The sequence below is a fragment of the Glycine soja genome, chromosome 20 (assembly GCF_004193775.1).
Source record: "Glycine soja cultivar W05 chromosome 20, ASM419377v2, whole genome shotgun sequence".
Classification (NCBI taxonomy): domain Eukaryota; kingdom Viridiplantae; phylum Streptophyta; class Magnoliopsida; order Fabales; family Fabaceae; genus Glycine; species Glycine soja.
In genome coordinates this window covers 40,847,713-40,868,948 of record NC_041021.1, presented here as the reverse complement: position 1 = coordinate 40,868,948, position 21,236 = coordinate 40,847,713, and the positions used below count along the sequence as shown (strand labels likewise).

Below are 21,236 nucleotides of genomic sequence, written 5' to 3'. Positions count from 1 at the left end.
AAATAAAACCAATCGCGTTATCACATTCTATCTCGGTTTGAACAAGGAGAATTTATATAAATATAATTTTACTCCAGGCATAGTTTTTTGCAAATAATTTTTAGGAGAGGTATCAAAAGAGCATATAAATTAAGTGAGATGAGATAGTTGAAATAAAGAGAAAACATAAATTATTAAAATAAAATAAAAATATCGTATACGGTGTATTTAAACAAGGCATCACACCAACAAATTAGGCAAGTTCCAAGATATTGCACTTTAGTTAAGGAATATATATGACCGAAATCTAGCGAGGGTATAGCTCAGTAATTGATGCCTCATTTATCGATTTTTGAGTTGATTTAATTGCTGTTTCACTTGATCTTGTTTCCCTTGAATTATGCTCTGATAAAAGCATGTCTGGGAAGCTTCTAATGTTACTATCTAAAACAAATGCAGTTTCTGAAGGTAACGGGAGAGTGAGAGAATAGCTATTAAGCATGAGCACAACAGAAGCCATGGTTGGCCTGGCAGTCACATTTTCTTGAGCACATAATAATCCAATGTGGATGCATCTCATTATTTCATTTCGCGAACCATCATTTAATGTGGGATCTATAATATCTGTAGTTGTTCCATCCCTCCAGTTTCGCCATGCCTGCATGAATTTGCTCAAGCTAATGTTAATTAGTTACTTCACGGATTCCATTTCTTCAGTAATGTGAAGGAAGAAATAATTTTTTAATCCTATTATCTAATGACAATGGTGAGAAGAAAAGAAAGACTTACAAAGCTCAATAGATGCTCCACGTTCTCCCCATGACGAATGCCGCTGTTTTTCTGGCCACTTATAATCTCAAGAACCAATACACCAAAACTAAAAACATCCGATTTTGCTGAAAACTGACCATATAATACATACTCGGGTGCCATATATCCACTACATGTCAATCATGGAAAAGTTTAATTAGTCATAATTAAATTATTTTACTTGACAGTTGATTCAAATTAAACTTTTATAACAAAATGGGTGATGATGTAAAATATTTTACCTTAGGGAGTTGATTGAAATAAAGCTTCTATAACAATAATTAATTTGTAGTATATTTTTATACTTACTAAGTTCCAACAATTCTACTTGTATTTCCTTGAGTCTCATCCATGTGAACCAATCTTGCCATTCCAAAATCTGATATCTTAGGATTCATTTCTTCATCTAAGAGAATGTTGCTTGCTTTGAGGTCACGATGTATAATACGAAGTCGAGAATCCTCATGGAGGTAAAGAATGCCTCGAGCAATACCTCCAATGATATTGTAGCGCCTTTGCCAATCCAGTTGTGCTTTCTTTATGGGATCTATTGCATACATACACGGGAGCCATATATGAATTTTAAGGCAATTTTTGTAGTCAGGATCTTCAACCAGAACTAAAGTAGTAAAAGAAGCATTTTAATAATGCAGATGTTTGAACTTACCAAATATGAAGTAATCAAGGCTTTTATTAGGAACAAATTCATAGATAAGTAGCCTTTCTCTTCCTTCCAGGCAGAAACCAAGTAGCTTAACTAAATTTCGGTGCTGAAGCTTGGCCACTAAAAGCACTTCATTCTTAAATTCCATATTTCCTTGCCCAGAATCCCTTGACAACCTTTTGACAGCAATCTCTTGTCCATTAGAAAGCTGACCCTGAAAATATATTACAGTCAAGTATAGTATCTGAATATGCCATTTTTTATGAAGAGATGATATTTATCTGAATGATAAGTATCATCTTACTCTGTAAACAGCTCCAAACCCGCCTTGTCCAAGTTTATTAGAATCAGCGAATTCATTTGTAGCAGCTCGAATGGTATCAAAATTGAATTGCAATGACTCAGCAAATGTAATTTCATCTTCGTGACTATCTTCTCCTTTAACCTCACCTGAATGGGGACCCAGCTGAAATTATGTGAGCTATTCAAAATATAACATTGAGAGATATTATTTCTCATATAAAAACCAAAAGGAAATGGCTAAATTGGTTTCTCCCGCTATCTTTTCTTATTCTTAGCTATAAGTGATTGAGTAAAGCATGCGTTCAACTACTGAAACATTTATTTATCACATTGTTTACAAAATAAATTGTTTTTCGCATTATTTGGTATCATTGTCCGAAAGAGTTCAGTTATGATATATGTTAGACAACCATCCCTTTAAATTGTTATGACTGGATTTGGCTTCTAAGATGGGGAGAATGCACTTTAGAGGATAAAGTGCTACCATTAATTAAAAAATCAAATTTCAACTGGTGATTTTCTAAACAAGGAGTGTACTTTATCCTCTAAATTGTATCGCCTTACTATATATAGAGGAGCAAAATCCTGTGAGACTTTGTATTTTACTTTTGTAACTTATCACAGTAAATCCATTTCAGAGCCTTAATTGGACTTACTTTCAATTTTTTTTCTTGGCTTCCTAGCTCTTAGATAGATGCAGAAAAGACTGACCACCAAAACAACACTCGCAGCAGGCACTACTATGGCTATGATAGTTCGTGATGTCTTGCTCTTTCCTGCACAGATCAGAACACCCACTCCATGGATAAGATTAATAAAATATTCAACACAGAAAAGGTCGCCACGCCAAACATAAACCCAATTTTTGAACACAAGCACTTACTTTCCCTTCAACAGATGAATAAGTAGAACAACATTCACAGAGAGGAAAACGTTCAAATAAAAGCGAAAAATGGATCATTATGTCAACTCCCGGGTTTTGTTGGGTGGTTGAAAGGTTTTAAAAAACGATCCATGACAGTGATTTGGGCCACAATTGGGATCACATCGGTCACATTTATCTATAATTTACCGCGACATCAACAAACGCGATAAAACCACTATATCGCGACCAATATTTAAAACCTGCTATTATAAGTATCAAGCGGAAGGAAATTTGAGCAAAACATGACAAATACCTTGTGAATTGGGGGACGGTGATGGTAGAGGGATCGTAGGTCCGAAGAAGTTGTAGGGGTCAAATCTAATTCTACAACTGGGTTTCAAAACATTGCCTCCAGCCTTGCCACTACAACACCTTGGGATTTCTGCGATAGCTTCACCCAAGCAATTGGTGCAATCTTCCAAGGACAAATCAGGCGTGCACTGTGCATAACCGTATATGGTTTGAAAATTTGGAGCATGTGTACTAGCTGTACCATACTTACGACGAGAGTCACCTGATGCAGCTGTGCTTGTTAGATTCCTCATCAGGCTCTGCAGCGCTTCATTGAATTGGTCCACTGGACCCGTTACATTCATCGTTAACACGGTTTCCACAAAAGGTTCATTTTCCATGATGCCAAATATTGAGCGGTTAGAGTAGCGTAACATGCACTCTCCATCCCAATTAATTGCCTCTTTCTGGTTTGGACAAAGCTGTGTGAAGTTGGCTCTGGCATCGTCGAGGCACGCGAGGCAATCATCCTGGTTTTGATCGCCTCTGCAGAGCCCAATGGCGTATACTTTGTCTGGGTCTTGGCCATACGAGAAATTGTAGAAACCATAGTAGATATCTGTGTGGGAAGAGAAAGTGGATAAGAGGGTGTTGAGGTTGTTGTGATAGGTGCTGTTTATTGTGTAGTTGCCTTTGTGGTTATCACAGTATGTCTGAGCGCTGGCTCGTGATATGATTATGACCGAGAGACAACAAAGAAAGAAAAGGAGTCTAAAAGAAACTGCAGCCATTGAAATTGTCCTCCCGAATTCAGAAGTGACACAAACCAGGGGTGAAGCTTCGCATATCGAAGGAGCTTTTCAGTTTTCACCACCTTTCCTTTCTTTCTTTGCGCTTTCAGGTGATTCTTGCTATATTTGGTCTGCAAACTACGTCATTTTTTTAGCTTTAAAATATTGAACTAACTTACTGAATTTGCCTAGAAGTATTTGAGAAAAATTAATTAATAAATTTAAAGTGACATAAAAGAGATATTTATATTATTTTTAATTTTATATAAAGATATATTAATATGTAATTGTAATTTCAAATTTTTTAACTAATTTGGAATTCTTATTTTTTAAAATTAAAAACTTGGTCCATGGTATCAGGTAACGAATAACTAATTTAAGTCAGGTATATCCAAAACTTTCCGCGTTCAAATGCTGCCAAAGGAAATCATCATCGGGGCTTTCGCCTCTCCCTGGTCAACGAAAATGATAAAAAAGATTAAAAAAAGAAAACTAATCATATTTTGAATCTACAAGCCGTAGAAGAAGACAAACTTAAGGACAAAGTGTTGGCTGGATTAAATAACTTAATTAAATTCTTCTTAAATAATTTTTTTTCTTTCACGGTATATTCTTTGGCTAAGATAAATTAATTTCTCTAAATACAAGCCCTTCCATAGTTTTTATTCATATATTTAAGAAACATAATGATCTTCTAATCATACCATATTACCATCCCATTCTGATAACTTTATTCAAACGACTAATGCTTAAATAATGTTTTATTCATTATTTTAACATTAGATTATTTTAATTGTTTATCCTGGATCGAGAAGTATTTGGAGTTCTTAGGCGTTGGTAAGGAAGGGTTGTAGATGGAGGGTTGGGAGTGGCAGTATGGTCAGGGTGTGAGGCGATAAACGACTCAGGGATCATACTACTACCCCTCATGATGATTGTTATCTTGTGGTCAACCATGTTATAAACAGCGAAGAGGGGTGTTGTGGAATAAGCCACTACTTGAGGAGTTATTGGATCAGTAGGATGTGGAAGATGATGTGAGGATGTAGGGCTAGAGTTGAGCTGGATCAAAGTTGGACTTTGGAACTCTATTGTTGCCACTATGGAGGCTGCAGAGAGTTTCTCAGAGTTCGTGTTTTCTTACTAAACAAGTTGGTCATGAGGAGTTTATGGAAGGAGAGAAAAGAGAAGCAAGTAGTGAAGATAGCGTAGGTTGGATGCGCAGAATAAGAACACTGGGATTGCCTAGATTGGTTTTGATGTAGTTCTGCTCTTTCTTGGGTCCCTTAAGCCCTCCTTTCTACCCAAACAAACAAAAATAATCCTTGGAAGATCATATATTCTTGCTTCTGACTTCAATACACAGCTATGCATTTATATTTTAACGAACCATCTTCGTGTACTCGACTTAAATACTTTGTAATTGTAGAGCAAATCTCTTATATATGCAAATCAAAGGGTCCACCTTGTAAATTGAGTAGGTGCTTCGTCATAAATTTTATTTATCATTAATTTGACGCACAGAAGCAGCATCAAGTAAACGTAACCAAAACAAAGCTTCACATTTTTTACTAAATAGAGATGTGCTAATGGGGCAAACATAGGATACATCTGACCGCCACTACTCTCTCGTTAATTGAAGTGAAGTGTCAATGGCTAACTGCACCAATTCTTTTTAAGTATTAAAGTTAAAATAAAAGTTCTAAGTGTGAAATTTATCAATATTTTGTTTGTATTTGAATATTTTATTAATAAAAGAAGTTAAAAAAAAATTGACTTAAAAAAATTATAAGAAAAACAATAATTTAAATTGACAGAAAATTAAATTAAACAATAATTTAAATTAAAAGACATAAAGATTAGAGAACCCAATAATATTATACAAGTAAATTCAAAAAATGAGAATATTAAAAACTAAGTCTATTAGAGTTATCCTTTTGATGTAATGTTAATAATGTTTCTCTATTTACAATTATTTTAATTTACACATGCATCTATTTTATCTCTCAAATTTTTTTATAAAGCTAAAATAGTAAATTGCATTAAAAATAAAGATATATAACAGGTTAAACAAATATCAACTTATTCCTAACGATCACTTTATTTAGATACTATTTTGAGTTCTATTAGAAAATAATATTTCCTAACCCTACACCTAGAACTTACCGTATAAATTGGTGATCAAACCACAAACAATAATATTAAATACAAGAAAAAATAATACAAATATAATATTCATAAATATCCCTTAATAAATAAAAGTAAAAACAACAAAAAGCTATATTCATGAGTGAAAGCATTGCACCATCGGCATTTACATTCTTATATGAAGGTCACGTCTGAAAAAGAAAAAAAAAGGACTAACAAGAGATCATGTTTCGATAAAAAATAAATAAATAAATAATAGAAGATCAAGTGAATCATCTTTTTTGTGACTCTGCTCTCAATATCCTTATTTTTTTTATCTCTTTCCTTTACTACTCTGTATTTGTTCCAGAAAAGGCACAATAGTTAACCCCGATTTTGCAATCAAATGTTCTGGGTTGAATCGAATTGGGATATCTATAAATTAAATTACTTCTTGATACGATGTTATAACATTTTTCTTGACTTGAATATTTAATTAATTGAAGCCCCTTTACCAAAAACAACCCTTGTTACAACAAATTGGGCATATGAATTAATTGTCTTCATACTATTTATAATATATGATCATCATATTGATCATTCCTTATCTCTCACGATTATAAATCTTGATGTTGAAATATGGGGATTTTGGCTACTTTATATATATATATATTGGTCCCTTGATAAATGTACAAATACCCCTTCGGTGTAATGTAATGCCGAAGATCGAGATTTTTAAAGAAAAATTTGTGCCCTTGATACAAATTAGCGAATGTGATAAATAAAATATGTGATAAATGTATGCTATGCAAAGTTGTTAAAAAACAGATATACATATATAACATGCTATTGATTATAATATGTTATCATGATTATAATATGTTATCAAATTGGTCGTAATCATTCCAGGTCATAAAACATTTATCATCCTATATATATAATCATTCACGATTTTATTTTTTTTTGGTATGCTAAGGAGGTGTAATTTTCCTCCTATCAAGTCAATCCATTTTTAAACTAAAATAATATACTTAGTTGTCACTCTATGATTAAGTCAAAAATTGAATCTAAAATTTTAGTTAACACTTGTATTAATAACTTTTTTATAATCACTCGTGAATATTAATTGAATATGCCATTTGGGTTTTGATACACATATCGAGAGTAGGATTGCAAGAAAGAGGGTGTAGGTGATCTCGTGTTTTTTAGACGTGATTAGCGTAGACAATGATCGTGCAATGCTTTCATTCATGGAATAGTTTATTGTTTTTTCTTGTTTACTTTGATGGCATCCTTTTTTTATTTTTTTAATACTAATTTTGAAGTGAAAAGATTTGGACCGTTGAATATAATGAAAGGTTTAAATAGGTGACTTTACCCTCTAAAGTGAATGAAAGTACACTTTCGAGGAGCCCAGTCCAGGATCTATAATATTTGTAGCTGTTCCCTTCCTCCAGCTTCGCCATGCGTACATGAATTTGCTCAGTTACATATATTGTTAGTTAGATTCCATTTCTGCAGTAATATAGATTAACACGCAAGTTTTTCTAATTTTACACTTAAATTCTAACAAGGAAGGCAAAGGGAAAGAAAAGGATGACTTACAAAACTAAGCAAATCCTCTATATTCTCTCCATGACGAATGCCACTATTTTCCTGGCCACTTATCTTCAAGAATAATCACTACACCAAAACTAAAAACATTCGACTTTTCTAAAAAAATTCCATGCATTGCATATACTTAGGTGCCATATACCCACTGCATAACAGTATGGAGTATGAACAAGCTTAACTAAGCAAAATCTTGTGAGTATAAAAAAGCACATTAACAATAAACTTTAAATTTTGTTCAATACACATAATTAACACACCCTATTATTATCAAACCGAATCAAACCATCTTCAAATCCTTTTTCCAATACCAAATAAAAATATCTTTTAAAATTGATTATATCCACCACAAACTTTACATAAGTCATGGACAATCCAATCATTGATCAGGTCAATCTTCAATGCATAGGGAGAAATGAATCAAAACAAAGGTCACAACCTAAATGCCACCATCTGCTACCTATTGTGTCATCATAGTCACCACCAGCGATGCAAAGGTAGGAAGGAGCAAATCAAACATAATGCCAACATTTTAGTTTCTCTAAAAAATGATAAGGAAGAGGATAAATGAATGATTTTTTTTTTTTGACAAAATAAAAGTTGAAAAAAAGTACACATATTTCAAATGATAATTTGATTTAAGCATAGTGCATAACTTTCACTTTGACCGCATAGATTTGTTATTTTTTTAAAGTGAATTAATTTGTTGTTAAATTATACATGTAAATATTACATTTTTACACATTTTTGAGTGAATAAATTAATAATATTTTTATTTTTTTAAAAGATTATTAAATTCTCATTGATTTTTGCATTCAACAAACAAAATGCTCATTTACTCTTTTTGAAAGTGATACTTAACTTTAACTATTTTAATTATTACTTGCAATGACTTTTACTGATGAAAGAAAAAAAATATGATATATGAATCTTGATATATCGTTAGTCTTTATTGGTGTGCTAACCGTAAAGTTATATAAACGTACAAAATTCCAACCAAACACGCTATGGTACAGTAAAGACACCACTTTTTTTTTATACTTGAATATTACTGCCCGAAGAAATTAATTGTCGGAAGATGCATCACGTTTAAGTCTTTCAAGTTAGTTCCTATTACTTTCACATTAATCGCCACAATTTCTTCCTTCTCTAGCTACTTTGTCTTACGACCACTTCAATTTAAGGACAACCTAGTCCAGAGGAACACTACAATGGCCATGATTCCTTTGATGATGATGCTGCTGCTGCAGTTTTCTTTTCCTTCTCTTGCCCAGGGCCAGCTAGAATTCATATACCATAAATGTAACAAATTTATTGCTGCAACCTACTGCAAACCGGCAGGCCCTTTTGGCCAATATGTTTTCTGACAGAGAAATTGACAACGGCTTCTAAAGAAGTTGATAAAAATGAAAGAGGATAAATGAATGGTGAATTTTTTGTGTGATTCAATAAAAGTAAAAAAAATAAACCCATAGTTTAATTGATAATTTGATTCACACATTGACACATACTTGGTTTAGTGTGTTGCTTTTGGTGGATTTATCACGTTGTCTTTTACGTATCATGTAAAAAAAAAAAAACGTTAACTGAGACTTGATAAAATTAAATTATGAGTACATTTATAAAATTATAGATTAATATAATCATTTTTATAATATATGAACAAAATTGACAACAAGTGTAAACGTATATGGACAAAATTGATCATTTATTAATATATGATCTTACACTTTTAATATCAATTGACCTTTTCAATTTAATTTTTTTATCACTTTTAGTTGATCATTTTTAACATTTTTAGTTTTAAATTGGATTTCAATATTTTTAAAAAATTATCAATCATTAAAAATAAAAATATATCGCACAATAACTTATTTATCATAAATCTAAATGTAATTTATATGTTTAAAAATATTTATTTATTGTAAATTTTGTTTACTCCCCTAGACCTACATACAAGCAAAGTTAACTAACTTTTATGCTAAGAAAGTTACTCCCTCTATCTCATAGTAATCCTTATATGAGAAAAAAAATTATTCAAAAAAAATTATATTTTAAATTTTTAATGTAACAATTATTTGTTTTTATTTATATCCCTTATAATATCAAAGATATAGACAACACAACTAAAAATGAATTAACAATGATAGAGTTGATTTTGTAAAATTAATATTCTTTTTCATTTATTTATTAATTTTTTTTGTTTATATAAATAACCTAAGACGATAATTATAATAAAACAAAGGTAGTAATTAATATCATTTAATTTAACTATTTACATTTAAAAAATAAACTCTTTTTTGAAAGTGTAGTTTATTGAAACTTAATATTAAGAATAAAAAAAGAATCATTGCAAATAGAATCTCGATATTAAAGGATTTTTTTAGTTAGTATTATTACATAGAGTGAAACATAGAGTTAAAGTAATTAAATTTTACTTATATTTGAATTAAAAAAGTTTTTTGTTACTTATATTAGTATAATATAATTTATATAATTAAAAATATTTTTTTTATAAATTATAAATTTTTAGTATAAAATAAATATTTATTTTATGTAATGCTGCACATGTTATAATACTAGTTTTTATATTTACGTAGTTCTGACAAGCAAAAATAATATTTTAATTAATGTTGAAATTTTAATTCTTATATAAAAGCTCAATTTTTATTAAATATAAGACCAGCGGTTTTATACTTAAACTGTCACGGTAGCAAACTTCAATAATACAAATTCATAAAATAAGTTCTTATTTCTAAGAATTCTTATGGAAACCACTACTGGAGATTGCCAAAGAAGAATTCATGGTTTCATCCTACTTTCACAAATATTAAATTAACCTTGAGTCATCAAGTAGCAACTACTTATACTTATTGTAGATTAGTCTGCATATCGACCAAAAAAACTTTGACCCTGGCCTGATCCATGTGTGATCACTGACCAAAAGATAGCAAAGTTTTGAACAAATTGTTGTTTAGACACGTAAGAAGGGTCTAAAAATCATTTTCCAAGTGCTCTGAACAAATATCACATCATATTAATTATTTTTTTTTATAATAATCAAAGATATGTTAAGAGATTTATAATAATTTACATTTTCTTATCCAATCAATTCAAATTAGATTAATTCATCATTTCATATTAATTACTATTGTGTTTGTTACTTTTTCATTAGTATTCATGCATATTATTTTTATAAAAGAATTGATTTGATATTATGAATAAAATATCTTATTTTAATCACCTTGGATTTTTTTAAAGCAAAATAAATTTTATTAAATAAAACCAATGTTAAACCGACACTAAAATGTTTTTTGTTTACGTTTTTTATTGTTTTTATGCTAATTAATTAATACTTCCGTTTTTCAAAAATATTTTTTAATGTAAGCGTCAACAATGATAACATTATGTAATAATATAAATGCCCTCACCCACATGTAAGATAAATTAATAATACCTACCTGTAAATACTCTAACACTTATTGAATAAAACAAAGATGACGGCTTTTGAATATTCTATTGCTCCGTAGTTTGATGTATCACGTTACTATCAATTCTCAAGTTGATGATACCTGTTAACTACTTGCACATTAACCACCACTATTATAGATTCTAAATTATATTCTTCTTCTAGCTACTTGCCTTACGAACACTTCAATGGGCAACCTAGTCCGGAGGAGGAGCACTACAATGTCCCCGGTTCCTTCCATGATGCTGTTTTCATTCATTTCTTTCCTTGCCATTCTCAAATCTGAAGCCCAGGATCAGCTAAATTTCGTGTACCATGAATGTAACAACCACTTCGGAAACTTCACCCCTGCAGGTGTCTACGGCAGCAACCTGAATACCCTCTTGTCCAAAGTGTATTCCCACGAAGAAATCGACAACGGCTACTACAATTTCTCGTATGGCCAAAACCCTAACAAAGCTTACGCCATCGGTTTCTGCAGAGGAGATGTTAAGCCAGATAAGTGCCGTCGCTGCCTGGATAAGTCCGCGGTCCTTCTCAGAGAGCGGTGCCCATTACAGAAAGAGGCCATTGCATGGTTTGACGCGTGCATGCTACGCTACACAAACCACTCAATATTTGGCGTCATGGTAACTCAACCTAACAACATCTTGTGCAACACAAATAACGTGTCGACGAAGGTGCTGGAACAGTTTGATCAAGCTGTGGACGACTTGTTGAGCAAGTTGAGTAACATGACGGTGGACGGCGGTGGCTCCCGCCGCAATAGCGAGTTCTTTGCGGAAGGAGATGCTCCAGTTCAATCAAGCAACACCACCATATATGCTCTACTTCAGTGCACACCTGATATTTCGAAACAAAACTGTACTGAATGCTTGCAGAGTGCTTTGTCAGAAATTTCGACATTTTGTGATGGAAAGATGGGTGGTCAATATCTAGGGCCAAGCTGTTCTGTTAGATATGAGACCTACCTCTTCTTTGAGCCCATAGTCGATGCACCAGCTCCAGCACCACAGCCTGCCACTGATCAGGTTACCACGCCCATTGGAGAAGGTTTGTTTCAGTCCTCTTTTTTATGCACATAGGCACAAACAAATAAATTTGAGAAAAAGGATAATGCATATAATATTTAATCATAATTTATCATATATAATAAATTTATTAATTTTAAAAATAATTTAAATGATAATTTATAATATAATAATAATATAAAATTATTTTATCTTATCACCACATAAATATTTAACTCAATAAATTTAATCATGGGATAAAAAGGTTTGAAAACTAGCTACTAGTACTTAACAAAAATTCACTTTTTCTCTTTCATTTTATTTAATTATTACCTTATTTCTTCTTCTTAATTATCTCTTTTGTTATTCTCTATCACATTATTTCATTTCACTTTATCCCTACAATATAAGGTTTAAAAGTTACAGGTAATTAATTATACTACTGGTTATTTTATTAGGTTTTCGAATTTCAATATTTTTATTCCTTCGCTATATCATCATCTATCGCCTGTTTAGACTTGTCAAAATATCTCGTAACCTCAAATCATCAACTAGGATTTTGTTATTAAAAAAAATCAACTTGGGTCTACTTTTTGATTTTATTTCCAGAAAAGAGGAACCCATCACGAACCATCATTGCGATAGTCGTGCCAATGGTTGTCGTTATCGTACTCCTGGCCATTATGTACAATTATTTAGGAGCGAGAAGACGAAGACGCAACAAACCTATCCAAAGTAAGTCAACATTTGTCCTTTCTCATCTTTTTATTGTGAAAAAAATATTTAAAAATTAATAAATATATTCTTTTATGTTATTTTTTATTTGAATTTTTTTCAAACATTTCTAATTCAATATAAGATAAAAAATTTCAAAATATATTATTACAAGTTGTGGTAAATGAAAAATAAAAAGAAAAAGATACTAACTTAAATAATTAACTTTTACGACAGTTGATTATAAAACGATAATTTTTAAAACATGAACGCTATTGTTTCATGGAAGTATATATGGAGGCAAAAGGAGTGTGTCTGTGAGAGCTGAGAGAGATAGATGAAAAATAGTAGGTTGAAAGATAAAGGAAACAGAGGTTAGTCATGAGAGAGAACATATAACAGGTGTGGACTTTTGTCTTACTTTTAGACGTTAAATTTGTGAGAGAATAGAGATATTTATTTTTCTAGATATCCAATTTCTTTAGTACATGAAAGAGTGCTGACAAAATGGACACCTCTATTTTATAAATATTTCATCAATATTTATCTTTTTCTCTTTTCCTATAGTGTCATAATACTATATGTAATGATATTTGAACATCAATTTATTTTAAATATTTCATTAATTATTTCTTTTTATTTTTTTTCTTTTTATCACATCATAAACGCATGATCATAATAAGGTGTTTCTTTCTTTTTTTTTAAAAAAGCTAAAAATTCTTCTTATATATTATACCTGGTAATTAGGTTAATACTTAACACATATTTGTGATAACTCATGCCACAGATGAAGGTGAAGGTGATGATGATGAAGGGGAACTTGCTAATGACATTAAAACAGATGATCAGTTGTTGCAATTTGACTTTGCAACCATCAAATTTGCAACAAATGACTTCTCTGACGCAAATAAGCTTGGCCAAGGTGGATTTGGAATTGTTTATAAGGTATTAAGATTTATCTTTTCATGGAATCACACATATCTTGATAATATTTTGAGAATTACATATGGACTAAACTTTGAAATATTGTATTTAGGGTACGCTTTCTGATGGACAAGAAATTGCAATTAAAAGATTGTCTATCAATTCTAACCAAGGAGAAACAGAATTTAAGAATGAAATTTTGCTAACAGGGAGGCTTCAGCACCGAAACTTAGTTAGACTACTTGGATTTTGTTTTGCAAGAAGAGAAAGGTTATTGATATATGAGTTCGTTCCCAATAAAAGCCTTGATTATTTCATATTTGGTACGTTACAAATTTTTGCTTTAATTTTACCTTCACTTTGATGAAATAAAGAGTTATTTTGAACATTTTTTTAGAAGCCAAAAAGATGTAACTCATTTAAATTGTGAAAGACTGTGTATGTCATATGTTAGCCTGGGTATTTATGTAGATCCAAACAAACGTGTAAATTTGAATTGGGAGATACGCTACAAAATCATAAGAGGCATTGCTCGAGGTCTTCTTTATCTTCATGAAGATTCACGATTAAACGTTGTTCATCGTGATCTGAAAACAAGTAACATTTTGTTAGATGGAGAATTGAATCCTAAAATATCAGATTTTGGCATGGCAAGATTATTTGAGATCAATCAAACTGAAGCCAGTACAACTACAATTGTTGGGACCTTGTAAGTATAAAAACACTTGAGCTAATAGAGATATTTCATATTTCCAATAAGTAATTTTGTTTAGAATAAAAGCCAATAGGTGAAACATGAATGATGAAGTAACATTTCTTATCCAATTATGTTTGATTATTGTGATATACAGTGGATATATGGCTCCTGAATACATTAAACATGGACAGTTTTCTATCAAGTCAGATGTCTTTAGTTTTGGCGTTATGATTCTGGAAATAGTATGCGGCCAAAGAAACAGTCAGATTCGTGATAGCGAAGAAAACGCACAGGATTTATTAAGCTTTGTAAGTGTGGTATATGATACCTTTTCACTATTAGTTAATTAATTTCCCTGTTTATTTGAGGTTCGGAAGCTTATAGTTCAACAGATTAAATTTTCAACATTTAAGAAATTCCATTATAATTGTTTTATTTTCAATCGAGCAATTTTTTTGCAGGCATGGAACAATTGGAGGGGAGGGACAGTTTCAAATATTGTAGATCCCACATTAAAGGATTATTCTTGGGATGAAATAAGGAGATGTATTCACATTGGATTACTGTGTGTACAGGAAGATATAGCTGATAGACCAACTATGAATACCGTTTTATTAATGCTTCATAGCAGCTCTTTCCCACTTGCTGAACCTTCTGAACCTGCGTTTTTAATGCGCCGTAAAAGTTCTTTGCCTATGATTATGTTGTCTGGCAGTGAGCAATATTCAGAGGTAACAAGATCAAGTGATTCAGGAAGTCAATATGCTCAAGGATCATCAATAGTTAAGACTCCAACCACTGAGCCATATCCTCGTTAGATATTTATTTATTTATTTTATCAAATTTACTTTTAAAGCGCTTTGGGCAAAAAGGGTATGAATGATTCTGGAAACAAGATTTTAATTATTGAAACTTCTTCCTTTGGAGTTGACAAGCCGCTCCACCTTCCCTGGTTATTTTGTAATATGATTCTTGTTCTAAAATCGAACAGACAAAATTTAGTAAAAGTATATACTTATTTTTAATCGCATGCCCTTATTCAATAACCCGATCAAGTAAATACTATTATATCTAATTAAATCGAGTAAAAGTATACTTATTTTTAATTTTAAATTGGTTAAATTAAATTGTGACGTAATTAAAAAAACAAAAAATAAATTTACATTGTCGCGAATGATGAAAATTGTGATACGAGGAAACTCAAAAGAGATTTAAAATAGACAAGTTGTTATTTTGAGAAACAATCGCCAGTTCTATTTGATTAATAAAATATCCAACACAGAAAAGGTCGCCACGCCAGATAACTGCCGTCGCTGGCTGGAGAAGTAGTCCGCGGTGGCCACCACAGAAAGAGGCGATTGCATGGTTTGACCCGTGCATGCTACGCTACACAATATATGGTCTGCTTCAGTGCGAAACAAAACTGTACTGAATGCATGCAGAGTGCTTTGTCAGATATTTCGACATTTTGTGATGGAAAGATGGGTGGTCATTGGTCAATATCTAGGGCCAAGCTGTTCTGTTAGATATGAGACCTACCTCTTCTTTGAGCCTGCCACTGATCAGGTTACCACGCCCACTGGAATGCACTTAGGCACAAACAAATAAACTTGAGAAAAAGGATAATGCACATAATATTTAATCATATATAATAAATTTATTAATTTTTAAAATAATTATTTTAAAACAATTTAAATGATAATTTATAATATAATCATGTTATCACCACATAAATATTTAACTCAATAAATTTAATCATGGGATAAAAAGGTTTGAAAACTATAGCTACTAATACTTAACAAAAATTCACTTTCTCTTTCATTTTATTTAATTATTACCTTATTTCTTCTTCTTAATTATCTCTTTTGTTATTCTCTATCACATTATTTCATTTCACTTTATCCCTACAATATAAGGTTTACAAGTTACAAGTAATTAATTATACTACTGGATATTTTATTAGGTTTTCTAATTTTAATGTTTTTATTCCTTCGCTATATCATCATCTATGGCCTGTTTAGACTTATCAAAATGTCTCGTAATCTCAAATCATCAACTTAGATTTTGTTATTAAAAAAAATCAACTTGGGTCTATTTTTTATTTTTATTTCCAGAAAAGAGGAACCCATCACGAACCATCATTGTGATAGTCGTACTCCTGGCCCTTATGTACAATTATTTAGGAGTGAGAAGACGAAGACGCCACAAAACTATCCAAAGTAAGTCAACATTTGTCCTTTCTCATCTTTTTACTGTGAAAAAAATTATTTAAAAATTAAGTTGAATAGGAACACAGAAGAAATGACAACAAAAAGGCAGCAATAGGAGTAGAAATTGCAAAACCTGAGGTGCTGAAAGAAGAAAAGCCCAAAAGGAAGGTGAGAAAACCTGCTTACCTCAACGACTGACTCATTTAACAAATTTGGTTAACTGTAATGTTCCTAGAAATCATTATGTTACTAGGAAGCTTATAAATATACTGTGAATAACAAGCAAGAATCAATAAAAAAAGTTTGAATTTCCTCACCTCAAATTCTGCTATGTTTCTTCCTTCTATGCTGGAGGTGCTGGCCCTCGTAAGCTAGCTAAATTCCCTGCGATCATAACATTTATAAAGTGACAGCACCCTTTGGCCATTCATGATCGTACCTATAGCTTCCAATATTCTGATAATCGAGAGGACGATCAGGATGCCTGGTGTTTCTTCCATGCTTCTTTTCTTTCTATTTGTAATATTAATATCTCAAGTCAGTGCCTTAAGCGTAACCTGTGATTACAGCGAGGTCGGAAATTACACAGCAAATAGCACCTATAACACCAATCTGAACACCCTTTTATCCACTCTCTCTTCCAACACAGAAATTAATTACGGTTTCTACAACTTCTCACATGGTCAAAGCCCAGACAGAGTCAACGTCATTGGACTCTGCAGGGGAGATCTGGCGCCAGATGAGTGCCGCAGTTGCCTCAACTATGCCAGAAGCAATCTCACGCAGGATTGTCCAAACCAGAAAGAGGCAATTATACAACATAGAAAATGCATGTTGCGCTACTCGAACCGCACAATATTTGGCAATCCGGAAGTTCAACCTTGTACTTGTTTGCGGAACTTATCCAATGTAATGTACGGGGATGAGTTCAAGCAAGTGCTTGCGAACTTAATGAGGAACCTCAAAGGTGTAGCTGCATCGGGTGACTCTCGTCGTAAGTATGCTACGGATAATGTAACTACTGGAAATTTTGAAACCATATATGGTCTTGTGCAGTGCACCCCTGATTTGTCTGAGATACAATGCAATGACTGCTTGGATTGGACTATCTCACAAATCCCATATTGTTGTAATATAACGAACTGTGGTGGAGCTGTTGGACCCAGTTGTAATATTAGATTTCAAAACTACCGCTTCTACAACCAGACGATTATGTTGGACCCAGAGATACCACCATCATGGCCAGCATCACCTCCTTTCGCCGACATTTCCCCAGAAACAGAAGGTACTTCTCAATATACTTCATTGTCTATAGTGTAATAACTACAGTTGAGCTTCACAAACTGAAACCTCAACATGACTTTATGATCTACTTTGATCATTTTCCTCTTTGTGGAGTTTTGTTTTCCTTATTCATTCTATTCAGGTAAAATTATTGCCAGTGTATTAGAGGTGCTTATATATGTATGTTGTCTATTTTCTCTGTAATTAATCATTAGACTTTTTGATATTTTATTATCCTTAATCCTTGAAATGTTTAACCCAGAATAGGATTCTTGTTTTTGCAGAAAGTGGCAACACAATAGTTATTGTCATCTCCATAGTTGTGCCAACTGTTGTTGTCGTTTTGCTCATTTGTCTCTGCCTCTATTTAAGGAGGAGGAAGGCTAGGAAAAATCTTGTAGGCAAGTCCAACTATCAATTTACTGTGACCTTTTTATTTCCAACTTCTTCCTCCATGGTTTCAGAGAAATATAAATATAGAGAAAAATCTCTGTAGAAAAAGTATATATGATGTATCATAATTTAGAGTAATTCTTCCCTATAAGTAATAATTGAACTACATACAATCTATTAAACTGACAAAACATGAAGTGTTTTTAATAATTCCTAGTACGAGTAAGTCACGGCCAGGAAGGTAAGAAATTGGGAGTAGTATACACTTTATGTTATGGTTTCAGGAAATTATACCTCCCAATATTCAATTTCAGTTATATCATATTTGAAGTACTAAATAGTTTAAATTTGCTTCCTATGTGAAGTTAAAGAAGATGAAGTTGAGGATGAAATTAAAATTGCCGAGTCATTGCAATTTAACTTCAACACAATACAAGTTGCTTCAGAAGACTTCTCTGATTCTAATAAACTTGGACAAGGTGGATTTGGAGCTGTTTACAGGGTAAGTAACTCTGTCCAATTCAGATACACATCATCAAAATTCAAAATATGCTATACCACCAGTTAGCAAAATATTTGCCATAGCTGACCGAGATCCATTTTCAGGGTAGGCTCTCTAATGGGCAGATGATTGCAGTTAAAAGGTTGTCAAGAGATTCTGGCCAAGGAGATACAGAATTTAAGAATGAGGTGCTTTTAGTGGCCAAGCTTCAGCACCGAAATTTAGTTAGGCTACTTGGTTTCTGCTTGGAAGGAAATGAAAGGCTACTTGTCTATGAATATGTTCCTAATAAAAGCCTTGATTATTTCATATTTGGTACGTCTGAATGACTGCATATTTAGACTGCTTCTCTATATTTCACTTGTGGTTCAAGACAAAGCCTAACTATTCACACAGCGTTAAAACTGATGGATGTATATGCAGATCCAAACATGAAAGCACAATTGGATTGGAAAAGTCGCTACAAAATCATTAGAGGTATAGCTCGAGGCCTTCTATACCTCCATGAAGATTCTCGACTGCGTATTATACATCGTGATCTCAAAGCAAGCAACATTCTCTTAGACGAAGAGATGAGTCCGAAAATAGCAGATTTTGGCATGGCAAGACTGGTTTTAGTGGATCAAACTCAAGCAAATACAAGTAGAATTGTTGGAACCTAGTAAGTATTAGAATATGCTATAGGCTATTATTTTTTAAGAGTTTTATTTCAATCTAGCATAAATTTCCACCAAATCATGTATTAGTAGATTATTCAAAGAGCTTGAGTCTTAACTCTTAAATAATTGTTAGAATCGTTCCCCTTTCTATGACCGAGTGATAGCATAAAACAACTTTTACAGTCACAGGAATTCAGAACTATAGCTTTGTCATTGGCAGTAGCAAGTAGCAACTGAAACAGAACGAAACTAATAATTCTAACCATATTGGCATGTAGTGGATATATGGCACCAGAATATGCAATGCATGGACAATTTTCAGTGAAATCAGATGTCTTCAGTTTTGGTGTACTAGTTCTTGAGATTTTAAGCGGCCAAAATAACAGTGGCATTCATCATGGGGAGAATGTTGAGGATCTACTAAGTTTCGTAAGTCTTCCTTTGGCACTAACTATTTTTTCTTCTTTGCCATTTAAAAGTATGGGTTAGACGATTACATGTTCCAGAACATTAACATAAAAATGGAACCCATGACCTAATAACAAAGTTTTGCAGGCATGGAGAAGTTGGAAGGAGGGGACAGCTATAAATATTGTAGATCCATCATTAAACAACAATTCACGAAATGAAATGATGAGATGCATCCATATTGGTTTACTTTGTGTTCAAGAAAATTTAGCGGACAGACCAACCATGGCTACCATTATGCTCATGCTAAATAGCTATTCTCTAAGTCTCCCCATTCCCGCCAAACCTGCATTTTATATGAACAGTAGAACTGAAAGTCTTCCAGACATGCAGTCATGGGAATACAACTGAAGGGAAACAGGATCAAGTGAATCGATAATTAAATCAGCTCAAGAATCAGAAAATGAGGCTTCAATAAATAAGCAGTACGCTCGGTAGATTCTAGTTAATTAGGAGGATGATATTCATTTATCATCTATGCTTCCGCTCTTAAACCAAAATACAACTATTGGAACTCATGTAATTTGATCGTGCAATGTCTTGTTTAAATACACAACACATCCTTTGTTTAAACTGAGATTGAAGCCAGCGACATGACCTTCATCTGGTCTTTAATATTGATGTTCAAATCTGTATTTATGAATAGCCGTTGCATTTATTCTGTCACAGGATCGAAACGATGACACAAACCGTTTATATTGAACCACTTCGATCTTTTCGTGCAAATTAATGTCTGAACAATGGAAGCACACGTTGTTTGAAAAGTTTTAAAAAATAATAAAAAGTCAAATTAAACCATAAAAGCCATAAAAATCCAGTTTAGTTTAGTTCGGATTTGATAAAAATTCAGTTTATTTTCATATTTTTAGTTCTCGGGTGATCAAGGAGCTGAAAACCTGTCTCCTCCTTTCTTCCTTCTCCTTGGTCTTTTGGAGTTCTTTTACAACATGATCAATATAAACGAATTCATTTTCAATTTTTGTAACTTTACATCAGAGTAACCTAGACTGCCTGCATCATAACATAATTTTCCAATTAAGGTGTGCCTGCAGATTACCATCTATCTCAGAGCTATATTTAATGTTGTTGGCCATCACCTCCCAACTCCCAAGTAGAAAGATTTGGGTGCAATAGTCTGATACACAGAGCTGCACCGTGCATGCTTCTTCAACTGTGACGTGGTTAGCGGGGTACTTGGTGGTTGCTCTCCAATTCGGGCAAACAGATAATTTCTAAAGCTTCGAATGTCATTATTAAAGCATTCGCATCCTTCATGTAGCAATCATGTGCCTTGTAATTCTTAGCGCATGATTGATGGATGGTCTGGGCTGAAAAACTAACAATCGTTCCCTCTCACCCAAGTTATGTACTTGAATAGCATTTGGTTTTTAGCAATCTTCACTTTAGCATGATAGAACTTTAGCCAACTCTTCAGAAGTTTCTCAAAGCAGGCCAGCCAGAATAT

At 32.6% G+C, this 21,236-nt stretch overlaps 3 protein-coding genes across 3 annotated transcripts; 2 read left to right on the top strand and 1 right to left on the bottom strand.

Annotated features, from left to right (window-relative positions):
• Positions 1-153: 153 nt before the first annotated feature.
• On the bottom strand, positions 154-3,818 carry LOC114402940 (putative receptor-like protein kinase At4g00960). The gene is made up of 7 exons (XM_028365645.1): positions 2,935-3,818; positions 2,413-2,532; positions 1,758-1,903; positions 1,457-1,667; positions 1,099-1,336; positions 769-919; positions 154-637 (listed from the first exon to the last, which is right to left on the bottom strand). Exons 1-7 carry the CDS (start codon positions 3,701-3,703, stop codon positions 287-289), a joined length of 1,986 nt encoding a protein of 661 aa, XP_028221446.1. The 5' UTR covers positions 3,704-3,818; the 3' UTR covers positions 154-286.
• A 7,170-nt stretch (positions 3,819-10,988) lies between these two features.
• On the top strand, positions 10,989-15,282 carry LOC114402925 (cysteine-rich receptor-like protein kinase 10). The gene is made up of 7 exons (XM_028365623.1): positions 10,989-11,963; positions 12,530-12,655; positions 13,422-13,579; positions 13,671-13,881; positions 14,030-14,267; positions 14,410-14,563; positions 14,717-15,282. The coding sequence occupies exons 1-7, from the start codon at positions 11,099-11,101 to the stop codon at positions 15,071-15,073; spliced, it is 2,109 nt and encodes a 702-aa protein (XP_028221424.1). The 5' UTR covers positions 10,989-11,098; the 3' UTR covers positions 15,074-15,282.
• Positions 15,283-16,684: 1,402 nt separating this feature from the next.
• Positions 16,685-20,416, top strand: LOC114402944 (cysteine-rich receptor-like protein kinase 29). Its single transcript, XM_028365651.1, has 7 exons — positions 16,685-17,750; positions 18,034-18,150; positions 18,508-18,644; positions 18,749-18,959; positions 19,068-19,305; positions 19,582-19,732; positions 19,859-20,416. The coding sequence occupies exons 1-7, from the start codon at positions 16,895-16,897 to the stop codon at positions 20,120-20,122; spliced, it is 1,974 nt and encodes a 657-aa protein (XP_028221452.1). The 5' UTR covers positions 16,685-16,894; the 3' UTR covers positions 20,123-20,416.
• Positions 20,417-21,236: the final 820 nt, after the last annotated feature.

Coding starts and splice junctions, on each gene's coding strand:
- LOC114402944 (XM_028365651.1), top strand. CDS start 16,895: ATGATCGTACCTATAGCTTCCAATATTCTGATAATCGAGAGGACGATC. Junction 18,645..18,748: donor GATTTGGAGCTGTTTACAGG/GTAAGTAACTCT, acceptor ATCCATTTTCAG/GGTAGGCTCTCTAATGGGCA. Junction 19,733..19,858: donor TTGAGGATCTACTAAGTTTC/GTAAGTCTTCCT, acceptor AAAGTTTTGCAG/GCATGGAGAAGTTGGAAGGA.
- LOC114402925 (XM_028365623.1), top strand. CDS start 11,099: ATGGGCAACCTAGTCCGGAGGAGGAGCACTACAATGTCCCCGGTTCCT. Junction 12,656..13,421: donor ACGCAACAAACCTATCCAAA/GTAAGTCAACAT, acceptor CTCATGCCACAG/ATGAAGGTGAAGGTGATGAT. Junction 13,882..14,029: donor CCTTGATTATTTCATATTTG/GTACGTTACAAA, acceptor GTATTTATGTAG/ATCCAAACAAACGTGTAAAT.
- LOC114402940 (XM_028365645.1), bottom strand. CDS start 3,703: ATGGCTGCAGTTTCTTTTAGACTCCTTTTCTTTCTTTGTTGTCTCTCG. Junction 2,533..2,934: donor ACCGTCCCCCAATTCACAAG/GTATTTGTCATG, acceptor TGATCTGTGCAG/GAAAGAGCAAGACATCACGA. Junction 1,337..1,456: donor CCTTGATTACTTCATATTTG/GTAAGTTCAAAC, acceptor TGTATGCAATAG/ATCCCATAAAGAAAGCACAA.